The following is a 15,978-nucleotide window of genomic DNA, read 5'->3' as shown; positions in this document are numbered from 1 at the left end:
GTGATTATAATCTCTCAAGACAGATTCTGCAATCTACATTGTAGAATCTGTCGGCAGCCCTGTGTGAAAGACGACTGGGGGGGGGGGCTTTGAGTCTGAACGATGCTGCGCTTTAGCCAATCACAATGGAGGGGGCGTGGCCAAGACGTGCAGGTGTCCCCAGGAAATGTGTACCTACAGAAACAGCAAGCTCCAGTAATGCCGTCTCGTCAACGTGAAAAAAATTTTTTTTTCCAGCGGATGTCTTAGTTACAACATGGTTGAGCTAACTGGAGTAGTTTCATGTCGTATCCGGCAACGGGAGGCTTTTAACAGATGACGTCTTGATGTTAGCTTTGCTAACTGTCCCTGTCAGCTGCAGCCACTGCTGCTTTCTAGACATCGTGATTTCCCATAACTGAATAAATACCACACATAGCAACACAAAACTGCTTTGCTAGCTCAATCATGTTGTAACTAAGATATTCACTGGAAAAAATATTTTATTCACGGACCGTTTATTGAGTTAGTACCTTATTTTTATACAGTCTATGGTTATAGACAACGTTAACGGCTAACGTTAACAGTTAACGGTTAGCCCAGCTAATCTACGATAACCATATTAATTATGTGCACACAGAAATAGTAACGCTTGTTCAGTCATTGTGTTTATAGACTTAACAAACATCAGATTAGTCTACACGGTGATATAGTGACGTGAAAAATGTGATAAATATAGCTAAACTCTGCTGGTTTTCTACCCGAAGTATTTGTAAACAACATAGTGATTCCCTGGGGGCACCGCCGGAAGTGAAGGGCGTGAGGCCCCTTCACTTCCGGTTAGTCGAAAAACTCTGGGCTGTGCCTCCAGAGGTAAAGGAAGAAATTTTTTTTTTTTACCGATGGATTTCCAGATTGCTGTGATTACAAATAAAAAGTAACTTGGTTGGCTGTGATGAGTATGAGCATAATAATTATAAGAATGACATGATGATGCATTCATTCAATAAGCAGCAGAGAGAAGACAAGGTCAAAGCCATATTCAAACTCACAGTGACACTATTGTGTGATATCACATACTTATATACACAAGCTTTTAACCATGGGCTCGTAACAGTGGTTTGCAGAGCTGTCCTGTATACAGTGTGTGCACTAACAGAACAAGAGAAAAGAAACAACATTTTATCACAGGTGCATGACTAGTGCTATACATATAATTCTGATCACTGAGAACTTGGTAAAAATGTTTCACAAATTGCATGAACTTTGTAGATTTAAAAAAATATTTTTAAAAAAGTTATGGAAAAATGTTCACAAAACTGTATTTACAATTAACAAATATATACTTAAAATTGTGTTACAAATTTTACATTATTTTTGAGCGCTCTTCTCAGGTCATTTCTTTGGTTTTTATCGGTCTTTTACTTTTCTTTCTCTTTTGCTAATTTTCAGGTATTTTTGTGACTTTTTACTAATTTCTTGCTGATTTCTGAGTCCTTTCTTCTTAATTTACTTGTTGCCTTCTTCCCATGTTTTAAAAGAAATCAAACCAACTTGCTCAGGTTTCAACGCATTAAGGTACTGCTGTCTGAGAGTGATGCTGCAGTGTGGGATGTGTCCGTTATTGTACATAAGGGACACGGCTAACATAATGATGTTGACAAGTTTTTGTTTGTTTGTTTTTTTGACTGTCTGACACGTTTGCTCGTCTGCTGTACATTGACAGAAAATCACAGTAAAACAGCAAAACATTTCTGAATTCATCTTTTGTAAGGGCTTTAATTGAAGGGATTGGGAGACAGAAAATATTTGCGCCTGATACTACTGTGACTGCACCTTAAAGAGGCAGTAAACATATATAATTTCAATAGCTGAAAAACTCTTTAGTCACCCACAAATCAGGCCTTCACACACAATCTGTCCCATCATATTCAGTACAGGGGTCATTAAGGTCAAAAGTCATTTTCAATTATAGAACAGCAGCCAGGACTTGAGCTCAAGAACAGCTACCCTAACCAACAGGTCACCATCTTGGCCAGTCATGTTGCTTTAAAGTGTGTAAAGTGGGAGGACCTATGGGCCCAAATGTTCCAGATGTTAACATCCAAACAAATCAAATGTCTCTAGGCTTCATTTATTGGGCGGCTGTGGCTCAGGAAGTGGAGTGGTCTTCTCTCAATTAGAAATTCGGTGGTTCGATCCCAGGTGTCCTTGGGCAAGATACTGAACCCCAAATTGCTTCATTGCTTTAAGTGTATGTGACTAATAATTTCCCAACAACAAAACTGTGGCTGACTTAGCAGCAAAAAAAAAACAACAACTAAAAAGCAAAAAAGTTAATGTCAAGCCCTGAGTCTATGGGCTGTACATATATTACCAGCGGGTTACCAACTTTGTTAGACGTTGATAATTGGTTAAATTTAGGTTGAGACATCAGGTGACCAAAATTTCATATCAGGACAGCACTGAATGCCAACTTAAACTTGATTTAGAATACGGACAACAGATGACATTGATATTTTGTTGGTTTTAAGTTGTGTTGTCAAGTAACCTAAATCCAACTTCTTCCAAACATCTCATTCCAATGTCATCTTGACGTGAAATAATGACATTGAGTCATAAGGTATGGAGAACAGAACCCAACCTCTACAAAACGTCATAATGTTAACGTCCACACAAAGCAAAATTCTAATGTCATGTGACATTTAAAATATTGTCACCCTGATTTTTATTCCAACCTAAATTTAACGTCCATCTGACATAAAAGTCCAATGTCTTTCTAATGTCATATTGACGTCCAGTATTGGCTGAGTTGCTTAACCAAACAAAATGCTGCAACTGCGAACCATGTCAAAACATTTTCCCACTGAGCGTGCCTTAACTTCTGCAGAGTGACTGAGTGATCACTCACAGTGTGGGATTTTACTCTACATTTAGATTCATCATGTGTGTGGAAAATATTTTCCACTGGTGGTGAACAGGATACTCACTTCATGATACACCCTGAGTAGCCTGCGCTGGGCAAGAGCTTTGTTCAAATCACATTCACAGACAGTAGTTGTAGAAAGGTTTTTGAATATCAGCCTTCCCCTCTGATATGATGCTTTCCACATGAAGACAGAACGTGCAGTTAAGTGTAATATCCGTGCACATTTCAGCAATCAAACCATGCTTTGTAAGTAATTGTGACTAGGCTCGATGAGTCATGCTTTCTGAAGCTTTGCCACCCTAACAAAAATAACCTTATAAAGGAATCACTGAAGACATAGATTATCATGCATGTGTTTGTTAGTGTGTAAAAATACGGAAAATGAAATGACAGATCTGGTATCTGTGTCTAATATCTGTATCAGTGGATGACATAATCCTGACAGTGTGTTAGTAGCCAGTGCATTTGCAGTACAAACATGGTGTGCTGCTCTCTGTCTGCCTAACAACTGCACTGCAGTGCCAGATTATGTAACTGTCCTGTCTGTTTATGTGTGTGCGTGATGTGTGTATGTGTCTGGTAAAGCCTAGAAATTGCGCAACAGAAATGATGCAACAGAATGAGCATTCTGGCAGCAATATCCTGTTACCATGCAATGAATGAGTTATTGCTGTAAACATACAATATTGCATACATTTTTTCCTGCATTATCTGTTGCAATCCAGCAAAGTAAGCTACACTGTCTAAATAAGTCTTTGTCTAAATGCTTCCAAACCCTCCGTAAAAACAGAAATTTTTAAACTAAAATGTCATAGTCATTGGAAACATCATGTGCAACAAATACTTTCATCAAGAAAAAAAAAAACATAACAAAATATGGAAAAATACATTCTCAGTTGTTATGAGACAGTCAGGGTTCAAAACCATTCAAAATTCTGTCCTTGCATACAGACAACGGTGCATAACATTACCGTACGAAACACACAGAAATATACCCATTCTTTAGTGAGATAACATGATCCACCCTGCATTACTTTCTACAGTAAAATTCCAACTTGACGGCCCCGCCCACCACAGCATTCTGGTTGGAGCCGACTGCAGGGAGTACCAAATGAACCACAAGTTAATTATGCTGCTTTACTGAAATAAGGTGCCTTTGGTAAATTGTAAAAACAAATAAGAGTGTGAAATACTGATATTCCATCGATATCACTTTATTCTACATCTCATGTTAAAATTTGGTTAATTTGGTTGTTAAGTTTTATTTTTTTTTGTTGTTGTTTTTTTACTTTTTTTTTCCATGTTAATTTTTTTACTTTTACCTTTCAAACATCAGTGGTTACTTTATAATAATCTAATAACTAATTTATGGTGGAGGGAGGGTCATGCATTTTTCGTCACTCAGGGAAGCTCAAGCAAAAACATTTGGAGCTTTAGGAAGTGGTCACACCCAAGCAACCCCCGACTCTGATATGTAAAGAAGTCCTTAAATGACACTGTTCAGTGCTTTAACAACTACTAAATCCTAAGAGCAAAGCACTAAGCAAATGTATCATTAAATGTGAAAACGTTCCGTTTTACTCGGGTTATTACGGTAGTGGTCTTCGGTCTGCTGACCACGCCCCCTCAGTTCAGCCTGTCCATCCAGGAAAAAGAAGACTGTGACACTCGGCTCACACTTCACACTATCGACACAGTCCTCCTGTTGCTGTGACTGACCGAAGACACAACTGACAGGTGACTTGAAATAGATATTCAAACATGTTTTGGCATCATTTCATATGAATATCGTAAAATATTTCTAAGCTTCTACGAGTTGTGTCCCCAGCTAGTGGCATGCACGTCGAGAGATAAACTAACGTTACTAGCCACGTTATCTAACGTTAGCGGACATAAGTTTAGCTAACTCTAATGAACTTAACTTTAACATTAATGTAGCGTTAAAGCTTTTTGTGTTGCGCCTCGTAATTTAACTTAAACTCGACACCCGAATATGGACAAATACATTCTTAGTTGTTATGAGACAGCTAGGGTTCAAAACCATTTTACAATTCGGTCCTTGCATAAAGACAAAGGTGCATAACATTACCGTACGAAACACAGAAATATACCCACTTTAGTTAGATAACATGATCCACCCTGCATTACTTTCTTCAGTAAAATTCCAACTTGACGGCCCCGCCCACCACAGTGTATTCTGCTTGGGGCCGACTGCAGGGAGTACCAAATGAACCACAAATTAAATATGCTGCTTTATCGAAACAAGGTGCCTTTGGTAAATTGTATGTGTGCCGAATTGTTAAGTGGTTACTATCAATTATATCGGAGCGTTGCGTTTTTATTGATGGGGAATAGCAGTGTGCTTGTCAGCGAGGAAACATTAAATGGACACTCTTTTGAATGAAATTTGGAGTTCAGCCACAAACGGGACGTTAGCTATGCATGTTCCTGCATCAACTTGGCGAACAATAATCTACCGTCATCTCGATGGTCATTGTACGTCTGTACCTCTGTTTGACACTGTCGGTATGAGCCCGATGTGCCAACCAAGCTGAACAGTGGTCGGAAGAGTTTTATAAATAGATAGTGTGACATTAACGGCTGGATTCCTGACCTTGTTCTCATCATAGCGAAGCACTGCGCAGACTCAGAAGGAGGGTTCAGTGACTCTGGATGCATTAACCTGCTCCAGTTTTTAGCCTCCAGAAATGAACCCAAAGCTCCGACGGCATGGTCTGTAGGTCTCTGCATGGTCGCTACTGTGCTCAAACTATTGTTCAGTTACTATCAGGGCCACTACGTGACTAGTCATTTGAGGGTGAAAGGCATAACAATCTATGTTTATGATTCAGACATTATTTTAAATTATGTCTTATCCTATAAAAGCATGTTGGTATGCTAATGTTATGTTAATCTGAAAATTCAATTGTTATCCTTGATTTAAAAAGGTTGCAAAGGCGAGATTATCAGCTGACTGAGGAAAACTGTTCAAAATCAGGTTATAGCAGCAGCTATTGTCTGATTGAACTGGAGCGCATACTTCATGGTATGTGAAGTATCAGGGCTAACTTCCTTCTGCTGTGTTACAACATTTTGCACAACACCTGTCTCACTCAACCTATTGCCTAAAAATCCTTGTGAACATCAACCTTATTATCTTCATAACGGTTAGCAATATTTAGCAAGTTTATGACCATCCTGTACCAGGGGAGAAAAATACACATATTGCTATTTATTGCTAAGACACTGGGCCTCGTGCAGCAACGTTCTCTTAGATTTATTTTTATGTTAAGTGAAAAAAATAAGAGAATTCAACTCCAGATGCACCAAGCGTTCTTAACCATCCAAATCTACTCTTACACCCCTGTGCAAAATGATGAATCTCACTTGAACATAAGTAACCTATTAGCATAGATAACGCCCCCTAAACATTATTTGAAGGCAGGTGTTGACTCTGGCACACACTCAAGAATTGGAGAGATGTCATCAAAAAAGGCTGTTAGAAGAAGAGAGACTTCTGCAGCAGTGAAATTGATGCACTGTTAAATAAACTTAAAGTAAACATGTTTTTTTGTTTGTTTTTTAAGTATCAGCACTGGTGTTACAGGAAAATCAAAAATCCAGCAATCGCAAGATTATTTGTGATGCTGTGACTGCCCTGCCAGACTCAGCAGAGGGACGCACAGTTGCTGAACTGAAAAGAGTTATTTTAGCAGCACTAAAACAGCTAAAAGCAGTGCTCTGGGCAATCTGAAAGGGCATCATTCATCAGTCTCATCGAATAGATCTTTGTCATTTCTAAAAACATGTTCTCCGCATAAGGCCTGGATGGCCAAAGCATCTAAGAGCAGTATGCTAGCCATTCAGAAGCTGAACATAGGCAGTATCATCTAAGAGTTTTTATATTTCTGATTGGGATCAATGGATCAATAGTAATTCTTTAGCCCACAAATTTAATAACCCAATCATTAACATATGATTATCTAAATTTCATTAAATTATATTTGTGTATTTTTTTCTGTTTCTCAAATTTAAAACTTGAATTTCCTCACGTTGATCATTAATTTGTGGACTGTGAAAATTAGATCTTTTCCTCTCCACTCTTAAAACTCACCGCCCGTATTTATTTGAACACAGAGTACATGGACCTACACGGACGCAGAGCTCATTGAAATTGTCCGAATCCAGCTAAAGGTAAACACAGACGTTCATTTCTCCTTTCCGTTATGTTGTCGGATAATTATACTAACAATCCGAGCCTATCCGTGTGAAAAAAATGCACTTTTAGTGGATGTATTTTGACGTTGTCTGAGTGCCCTATTATTTAATATAGCGCACAGTCACAGGCTGCAGGCAGGTCAGCCCGAGCTTCATACTGGAGAAATGTCAAATAATGAACATCCTATCGCTCATTTAGACAAAAGTAGTTTGGAAAATAGGGCCCAGGATGAAAAAAACATTAGTTCCCCTTTAAGACTCAACTAATATAAAATGAGACTGTTCAGACTGCTGAGAATGTGAGGCAAAGATACAACACTGGATTGTGACAGAGAATTAAATCTTTGAAAATAAAATTTCAAAAAAATAATAATTTTGGACCCTGGATTCCAGCACTCTTGTGTTTCTTTTTTCGATAACAACAATTCAGTCAAAATAAATCACTAAATTCAATGTTATTGAGTGGTTATTCTAAGTCATCACCAGGTGGTTGGATTTCCTGCTTCTTTTCAGTCTGCAGAGTGTCAGTGCTGGACACCAGTCATTTTGAAGTTGTACCTGCAAGAAACATTTAGAACTTTTTTCCATTGGACAGAGTACAACCTGAGGGCAGTTTGAGAGCAATACCTGTATGGCACAAATACATTGTCATTGCCAACATACTGCCAATGCTTTGCTCCACACAGCAATGTGAAATTCCACTGATTTAACAAGAAGCATTTCCGCGTGGTTGAAGGAATATTTCACCCCCCAACAAAAATAATTTGTAAGTCAGTTACTCACCATGTCTTGCATTGAATTCCTAAAGAAAATTTCTTATAACTTCTTGCATGCCTCCACAGTGAATAAAGAATCCAAAAACAGAGAAAACTCTAAAAAAACTATAATTAAAATCATAGGGGTCCACGTTTACAACAGCAAACCTCTTGTCAAAAGATCCATTTGCAAATTCTCAAACAATTTGTGCAGCATAATCTAAGTCTCATTCATCTAGTCGTATGCTCAGTACTTCCCAAACAGATGGCCCCTTCTGATAGCAATGGAACTTAAAGTGAAACCTATGCTTGCTCCCTGAAATGCTTGACACCATTGACAAAAACAGTAATTTCACCTCACTAACACCTGATCTGCTGTGTTTGTTTGTTTCTGTTGTGTTGTATGACTTTGGTGTCTTAAAGGATTAGTTGACATTCACTAAAGTCACACAATAACACAAACAAAATAACTGATCAAGGCAGTGGTAGACCAGCAGTTCCTGTGTTCAATGAGGTAAAATTATTGTTGTTGTTTTTTTTTGTTGTTTTTTTTCAATGGAGTCTGGCTTTGAAGAGAGCAAAGAAAAGTTTCACTCTCAGTTCAGTTCCCCTGGAATGTCAGTTTGGGAAGTACTGAGCATATGACTGGATAAATGAGACTTCGATTATGCTGCATGAGTTTTTTGAAAGTTTGTAAACCGATGTTTTGATATAGTTTTGCTGTAGTTAAACGCGGTCCGAGTATGACTTCAATTCATCAAGAATTTTCTCTGGGTTTTGGATTCTTTGTTCACTTAAAGCATGCATGAAAAAAGTTTTCTCCATGTATTAAATGTAACAGGGGGTGAGTACTTGATACACAAATGGTCATTTGGGGGAGTGAAGTACTCCATGAAGGGGCGTGGTACAGTTTTGGGATTATTTCATGCAGTTTAAAACAAAGGAATGGTTTAATAATTTAAATAAAGTGTTTTGTGGTAGGTAAATGGTTTTAAGTCTTAAGTAACCTGTATTTTTCTCTTTACAGGAGGCCAGGGATCAGTTAACTGTGGAGGTCTTCCTAAGATGTTGCCTCATCACCTCAAGCAGATAAGAGTCCTCATGCTCAACGACAAGGAGAATTTAGAGAGGACCCTGTTCAGACTTGAACAAGGTGATGCTTTTTTTAAACAAGCGCACTTTCAGTGTTACACTGTACTTAATGCCTGAATTTATCAGGTAGGCTGCTCAAACTTTGCAAATTATTTAGTTAAGTGTAGTTTATTTAGTTCATTTAAAGGACAGCGTCCAATGACATTGATCATTAACAAGAAATGAAAACACGGTTGCGCCAGATTTAGTGAGACGCTAATTTCCATTTGTAGTTCTACACTTAACAGGCTGACACATTACATACATTACAGAACACAAGAAAGGCATATGCCCCACACAACAAAGGACAGTAGGCACAAGTTACTAGTTCAAACAGTACGTACTGTGCAATACAGAAGTCAGTATGAGATACACAGTAACTACATTTTAAATGACCAATGCAAATTTCTTGCACTAGAAAAACAGTAACTACAAATTGCACAGTCATAAATACAATATGAGGTACGCAATAATTAGTTGTTGACCAAGTTACCAGGGCAGATTCCTTACACTAGAAAAACAGTAGGTGCACCAACAGCTGACGCTGCTCCGGTGTGAATGTTGTGAGTGCTGGCTAGTGAAATATCTTGGCCCTGACTATTTACTGGAGTTTACCAGCCTGCTGTTCATGTGGCATTTGAAGATAATTACAAGCACAGCCGTTCTCAGCTTTCAATGTCCACTAGTCCAGCACTAACATTTTTGTCATGTTTATGTCATCAACAAAAATGAAACATGGTCTTAGTTTTTATTATCAAGATCTATTTTTGTATTGTCATCATCTCATTTTTGACATGGATAAATGGTCATTGACAAAAAAAAAAAAAAAAACATCATCATAGTTTTAGTCAACAAAATTAACACTGAAGCACAGAGTGGTTGACAGTATCGGGTTGACAATATAGAAGGCCTGACAAAGATCCAAGAAAACAGCCTCTACGATTCCTCCCTTGTCAAGACTGGCCTTCATTACCTCCAGGATCTTTAGGATTACCTGAGAGTCCCCGACTTCTATCAGTCACCCTCTGCACATATGCAAGTGCAATAGATGACTTATTTGATTAACTATCCATTCATGATAATTCAGAACTGCTTATTCTGGGTGATGTGAACATTAACATCTTAACTAACACTTTTGATAATTAAAAAAAAAAATTATGCATTTAATTCAATCTTGTGCAGCTTATTTCCACCCCTACTCGACCAGATCCAAAAAAATGCAGAAAAGGCCACACTTTTAGATATTATATTAACCAATAGACCCCAGCATTATAAATCCAGTGGTGTTTTTCCACTTGACTTATATGACCACTGCCTAACAGCATGCATCCATAACACAAAATTACAAAGATCAAAACCATGTATCACTGTCAAAATAAATTGCCAACAATTTTCTGAACAAGCATTTTTGATGGATCTGTACAATAGTGATATTGCATTTACCATGGCAATTCCTGATCCAAATTTGGTTTTAGATCATTTCATAAAACCGTTTAACTCCATTGCAGTTAAGCATGCAACTTTTAAGAAATTAAGAGTCAAAAACAGGAACAATCCTTGGTTTTCTCCTGAAATTGCTGATATTTTACATGAAAGGGATGCTGCCTGGTGCAGAGTGTTTTTTTCTAAATAAATTGCTGACAAGCAGAATTTTCGGCATCAAATGCTTGTTTCCCTCCAACTGTTTTTGAACACAGTGCTGTGAGCACACCTTGCTGGGCAAACAAGTGTGGCACTCTGATCTTTTTCTTAAAGCATTGTACAAATCTTGATATGTTCAATACTCTTTGTTCTATTGATCAAAAATGTCTGCTGGGGTTGATCAGTTAGCAGCTCCATTATTAATTGAATTATTAACTTAGATTTTTAACCTGACTTTAGAAATTGAACGCACCCCTGACATTTGGAAGTCAGCCTACATCCTACCTTTGTATAAGGGTGGTCAGTCAAATGACCTAAATAATCATAGACCAAGGTCCAAGCTATCTTGAATGATGTTGCAAGTGCATTAGATAACTGTGGATCATAACATTTTTTTAAACAACCTGAATCTATTGGATTTGATATAAAAATCATGTAATTGTTTTTTCAAATGATCTCAGTGGTAGAACACAAGCTGTTGTGGCTGATGGATATCAGTCTGGCTTTATGAGTGTCAACAAAGGCGTGCCACAGGTTTTATTCTAAGACCACTTTTATTCACAATTTTTATTAATGATTTGGGTGTTAAAGTTAGAAACAGAACAGTTAATCTGTATGTGGACAATAACTTTCATCTTGAATTTCTGTGCTCTACAGCAAACCAAATGCATACTGTTCTCTAGAAATAGACAAACAGTTCAACTGAAGTTCGATGACAAGTTGTGTTTTAAAACACATATTAATGAATTGCCCAAGTCCTTAAAAGCAAAACTGTCTTTTTTTAATCAATAAAATTAAGGCATGTATGACCCAGAGTTCTAGAGAGCAAATAGTTCAGGCAACCTTTTATCAGTTACTGACTTTGGTGATATAATTTATATGCACTCTCCTGCCTCTACTCTTATGCCTCTTGATACAGTGTATCATTCCGCCCTTATAATAGGCGATGGCTTTAGAACGCATCATTGTTTATTGTATGAGAAAGCTGGATGGCAGTTGTTGGCAGTGAGAAGAACAACAACATTGCATACCGTTTATTTACAAAGCACCTATTGGCAAACTACCCGGGTATCTCACATGTCTTTTAAACTACAGAACAATTTCACACTACACAAGATCCCAGGACTAGTTGGTTCTAGAAAATCATCATGTTAATACTGAGACCAGGAAACTTGCTCTTAGCTACTATGTGCCACACAAGTGGAATAATCTATCGAAGGTCTGCTCTCGCCCAATCAGCGTTTTCGTACAAGGCTATCAAACAGTGGAATAGGCTCCCCAACAATCTGAAAAATATGTGTGTGTTGGCTGCAGGAGAAGTAGCTAGTCGCTCTGGAGGGAGAAGTGTACCATCTGACATTTACAGCAGAACCTGATAGGGATTTTGTAGGCTGGCAGTATAACTGGACTATATATAGACAAACCTTTCATGATCCAGGCTCTGAAGACCAGAAAGTCTGACATTGTTTTGGCTTCTATCGCTTATTGACTGTTTCTGTAAAGTATTCCTCTTGTTTATTCCACAGCTGCAGAACAGTCTGCTTGTGTATGATAGAGTTTGTCCTGAAATTATGTTATTATATCATAGAAGGGCGGTATGGATAGAGGTGCAAGCAAATATCCAGGCTCATAGTAAGAGGGTTTTTAAGCCTCCGCGCGGCAATAGTCATGGCCGGAGGCATTACTTTTTCGGATTGTCTGTCTGTCTGTTCCATTCTTGTGAACGCGATACCTCAAGAATGCCTAGAGGGATTTTCTTCAAATTTAGCACTAACATCTACTTTGAGTCAGGGATGAACTGATTAGAATTTGGTGATCAAAGGTTAAGGCCAATGTGACCTAACATCTGTCTCATTTCGGGAAGGCAATGAAATTGACACCATAATATTCTCCAAAAATATTTTTTTGCGGCATTACTCAACATCATATCTCATGAACTGAATGTGAGACATTTGGTCAGATACTAAATTTGTGACACTAATCTTAGGTGTCCACCTTTAAATTTTGCTGCCAGGGGGAAGGTGTGTAAAGCATCCATGATTTCACAGACATGGCTGTAAACTGTAAGTGCAACTTGATGAGTTTGTGGAGACATACAACCATGAGGCAGTAATTCTAGTTTTTCAATGAAATTGAAACATTCAGCAACATAAATCACACAGAAAGTAATGGCACAATCATAAGCATTTAAACATAGCAGTTTCATGAATTCATAAATGCCACGTGATGAAATAAAGCATTTCAATAAAACACTTGTGTCACTTCAGGTTTTGAGCTCCAGTTCCGTCTTGGTCCGAGCCTTCAGGGAAGGAGGGTTTTGGTGCACACCAACTATCCTCTTGAAGGACAGCAGTTTGAGCGAAACAACTTCCGTGTTTTGGCATGGAGCTACCCAACAGGAAGGGAGGATGACTCTGATAAATACTGCTGTGTGGACCTCAAGATTGCTGGGTCCTATCAGTACTACTTTGGATATGGGTATGACCCTCAGGATTTCCCACATTTGAGAATGTACAGTTGTACACTATCATTAAATTGCCCTTATTCGAGCTGAGGGAGTAAAAGCTAGCTCCAATAAGATGACATCAAAAGGCAAATAAGCACCAATACAACACTCTGTTTCTGCTCAGTCACTCTTTGATACTAGTTAGTACTAGGGTTGCAACAGTGCTATAACCATCTCAGAAAATACCACGGTTTCACAGTAGGGCTGGGCGGTATACCGGTTCGTACCGAAAACCGGTATTTATTTTTGTTATGATATGAATTTTTCATATACCGCAATACTGGTGAATAGCCCAAACAACGTCCAGAACGTGCGCGGCAGGAAAGTGTTTCAGCGGGGACCCATTTCACCGCTGCACACCACAGGCACGCTTGAGCGGGTGTGAGTGAGAGCATAGAAAAGTTTAGAGGCGAGAATGGCTGCCGGAGAGAGTCCTGAAAGAAACCTGTGTTTCCCCTGTATGCATCTAGCAGCGGCGTACCGCCGTTTACAGTTCTCCTCTGCCCTCTGTATTGCGCACGGTGGAGTTTTGCCCCGATGTGCACACACACACACACACACACACACACACACAGACACACAGACAAAGCGCACACACACAGGTGAGCACACTAGAGCACGGCTCGGACCGCATTTTCCTGACCGAAGACGACCCGTCCCGAGTCCGAGACAATCACGGCCGGGCTCCACCGGACACGTCTGCAGCGCGAGTCCCGTAGCAGCTCGCCCCTCTGTTAATCAATTACAGCGGCTCCACCGGCAGCGGGAGCGGCGCGACAACTCTGTATTTTACGCGGCTCTTCTATTTTTGTCGCGCTACGCTCCCCTACGCGACCCTCCAGCAGATAAAAACTACATGAAATAGTGTACTAAATGAGCACAGTGTGTTTTTAAATGAATAAACCATTATCAGAGGTGATAGTGATGATTTTATTTTCATGCATTTACCCATGTTTATCTGTGACATTGTGTAAATGTCCGTGGCGGACATTTGAAAGCGAGTAGATGACAAACAGTACAGTAAACTTGTAGATAACTCAAATATATGTAATAACTTAGGTGGAAAATGCGTTAACATTTCATGCAGCCTACATGCAGCCTCTCAGCTCGGCTTCTCTACGTGTCGCTTCAGTACGCGGTCAGTGGAGCCCAAATGAATGGAGCGGAGCGTGTGTTGCTTTCAGGCGTTGTCAGGTAAATAACAAATTCAGGCACTTGAATAGGCCATAGCACAACACAGCAGCATGTCAAGTTGGCCGAACCTGAGCAAAATACAGTGAAATCGATATGATTTTTTCTTAAAACCGTGATATGAACATTTTGTCATACCGCCCAGGCCTATTTCACAGTGTCACAGTTTATGGTGTAACACAATTATGACAGTTTTTATCAGTTACAGCAACCCTTAAAAAATGAAAAGAGAAGGTATTGTTTTAATTGAACAAACACCTTATTATAATTGAAACTTTAAACAATGTTTGATGGAAGTGTGTGTAAAAAGTCAGACAGGCAGTGGAGGGGAAAGAAGATGTGCACCCACAGATGAGATTCTCTGTTTGGGTGCTTTTTCAATACCATAGATGAGAAATTGTTCATGGTATGATAACCATCAATTTTCATACTACTGTATACTGGTTTCACTGTACACTGCTGCAGCCCTAGTCAGTTCACTTGTTAACAGGATCTGAGAAATACTTCCTCACCTCCACTTTGTGCAGTACTTTACTACATTTATATTGTCACATAGAGACACAGAGCGGTCAGCAGGAGGATACATTGTGGTCGACCCAGTCCTGCGTGTTGGAGAAGACAATCACATCCTCCCGCTAGACTGCATCACCATCCAGACCTACCTGTCCAAATGTCTTGGACACTTGGATGACTGGCCAGATCGACTGAGAGTAGCAAAGGAGTCAGGTATGTGTGTGTGTATTTTCTTTCTTTTTTTTGTGTGTGGAAATATGTTAGTGCCATGCAGGTGGGGAGAGGGGCATTTCATCAGAGGTCTGTCCTCATGCGCGACCGATGCTTGCGGCACCCTCTGTAGACACTGGCAAATTTAGCATGACAGTGCAGCCTCTAGCCTCGTCCCTGATCTATAAACCAGGTAGACGAAGGTGTATGTACAATCAAGAGTTTCTGTGAGACGTTTCTGCAGTCTGAGACAGAGTGCGTTAGGTCTACTTAGCAAGCTAGGTTTGCTATTATCAGGCTACCACGGATGGGACCAGGACCCAACCTACAGCCATCCCGATGAGGAGGATTCGCCGGCACTGTGACAGGATGCGGAAGCATGGGAGGATTAAGGATGGATATAAGGCAGCCCAGCTACCCCACATTGGCAGCTCAGATCATCTGGCTGTGCTGCTGATGCCTTCCTACAGAGCCAAAGTGAGAGGATAGCTAGCTGCATGGAAGCAGATCAGAATGTGGCCACAATAGGCTATCCCAGCCCTACAGGACCGCTTCGAATGCACACAGTGGAGTACTTCAAAGATACTGCTACATATGGGGGCTTCATAGACTGAGATGAATACACAGAGGAAGTGATGGGATTCATCACTAAATGCATGGATGCAGCCTTCAGATTGGATGATGCTGCAGCATACAGGGTGGCAAGACACAATTTGAACAGGGGCATCAGAGAGGTAATTAAAAAAAAAAACAGTATGGAAGGAATCTGGCGAGTCACATCATGGACAACAAGGACATGAGGCGTCTGTGACCACCAACAACAGTAGGGTACTTAGGATGATACGTTCATCTACTGATCAGGTTCCTCAGCTGTCTGTTGAGAGTGTTAGAAGGGCCTTTTCTAG

The 15,978-nt window shown here is 39.6% G+C and overlaps 1 protein-coding gene across 3 annotated transcripts in view; it reads left to right on the top strand.

Annotated features, from left to right (window-relative positions):
- Positions 1-4,549: 4,549 nt before the first annotated feature.
- Positions 4,550-15,978, top strand: part of agla (amylo-alpha-1, 6-glucosidase, 4-alpha-glucanotransferase a) — an 82,605-nt gene continuing 71,176 nt past the window's right edge. For 2 of the 3 annotated variants that reach the window (XM_033650878.2, XM_033650876.2), the window contains exons 1-4: positions 4,550-4,645; positions 8,909-9,034; positions 12,921-13,131; positions 14,907-15,076. In XM_033650878.2, the coding sequence (XP_033506769.2) occupies positions 8,947-9,034; positions 12,921-13,131; positions 14,907-15,076 (469 nt within the window). In that variant the 5' untranslated portion in view covers positions 4,550-4,645; positions 8,909-8,946. Of the gene's footprint in view, positions 4,646-7,045; positions 7,103-8,908; positions 9,035-12,920; positions 13,132-14,906; positions 15,077-15,978 lie in introns of all 3 variants that reach the window. The other variant, XM_078172871.1, reaches the window with a different exon arrangement.

Source organism: Epinephelus lanceolatus, chromosome 12 (genome assembly GCF_041903045.1).
Source record: "Epinephelus lanceolatus isolate andai-2023 chromosome 12, ASM4190304v1, whole genome shotgun sequence".
Classification (NCBI taxonomy): Eukaryota; Metazoa; Chordata; class Actinopteri; order Perciformes; family Serranidae; genus Epinephelus; species Epinephelus lanceolatus.
Note: the sequence above shows the minus strand (reverse complement) of the source record. Positions and strands in the feature narration are given on the sequence as shown.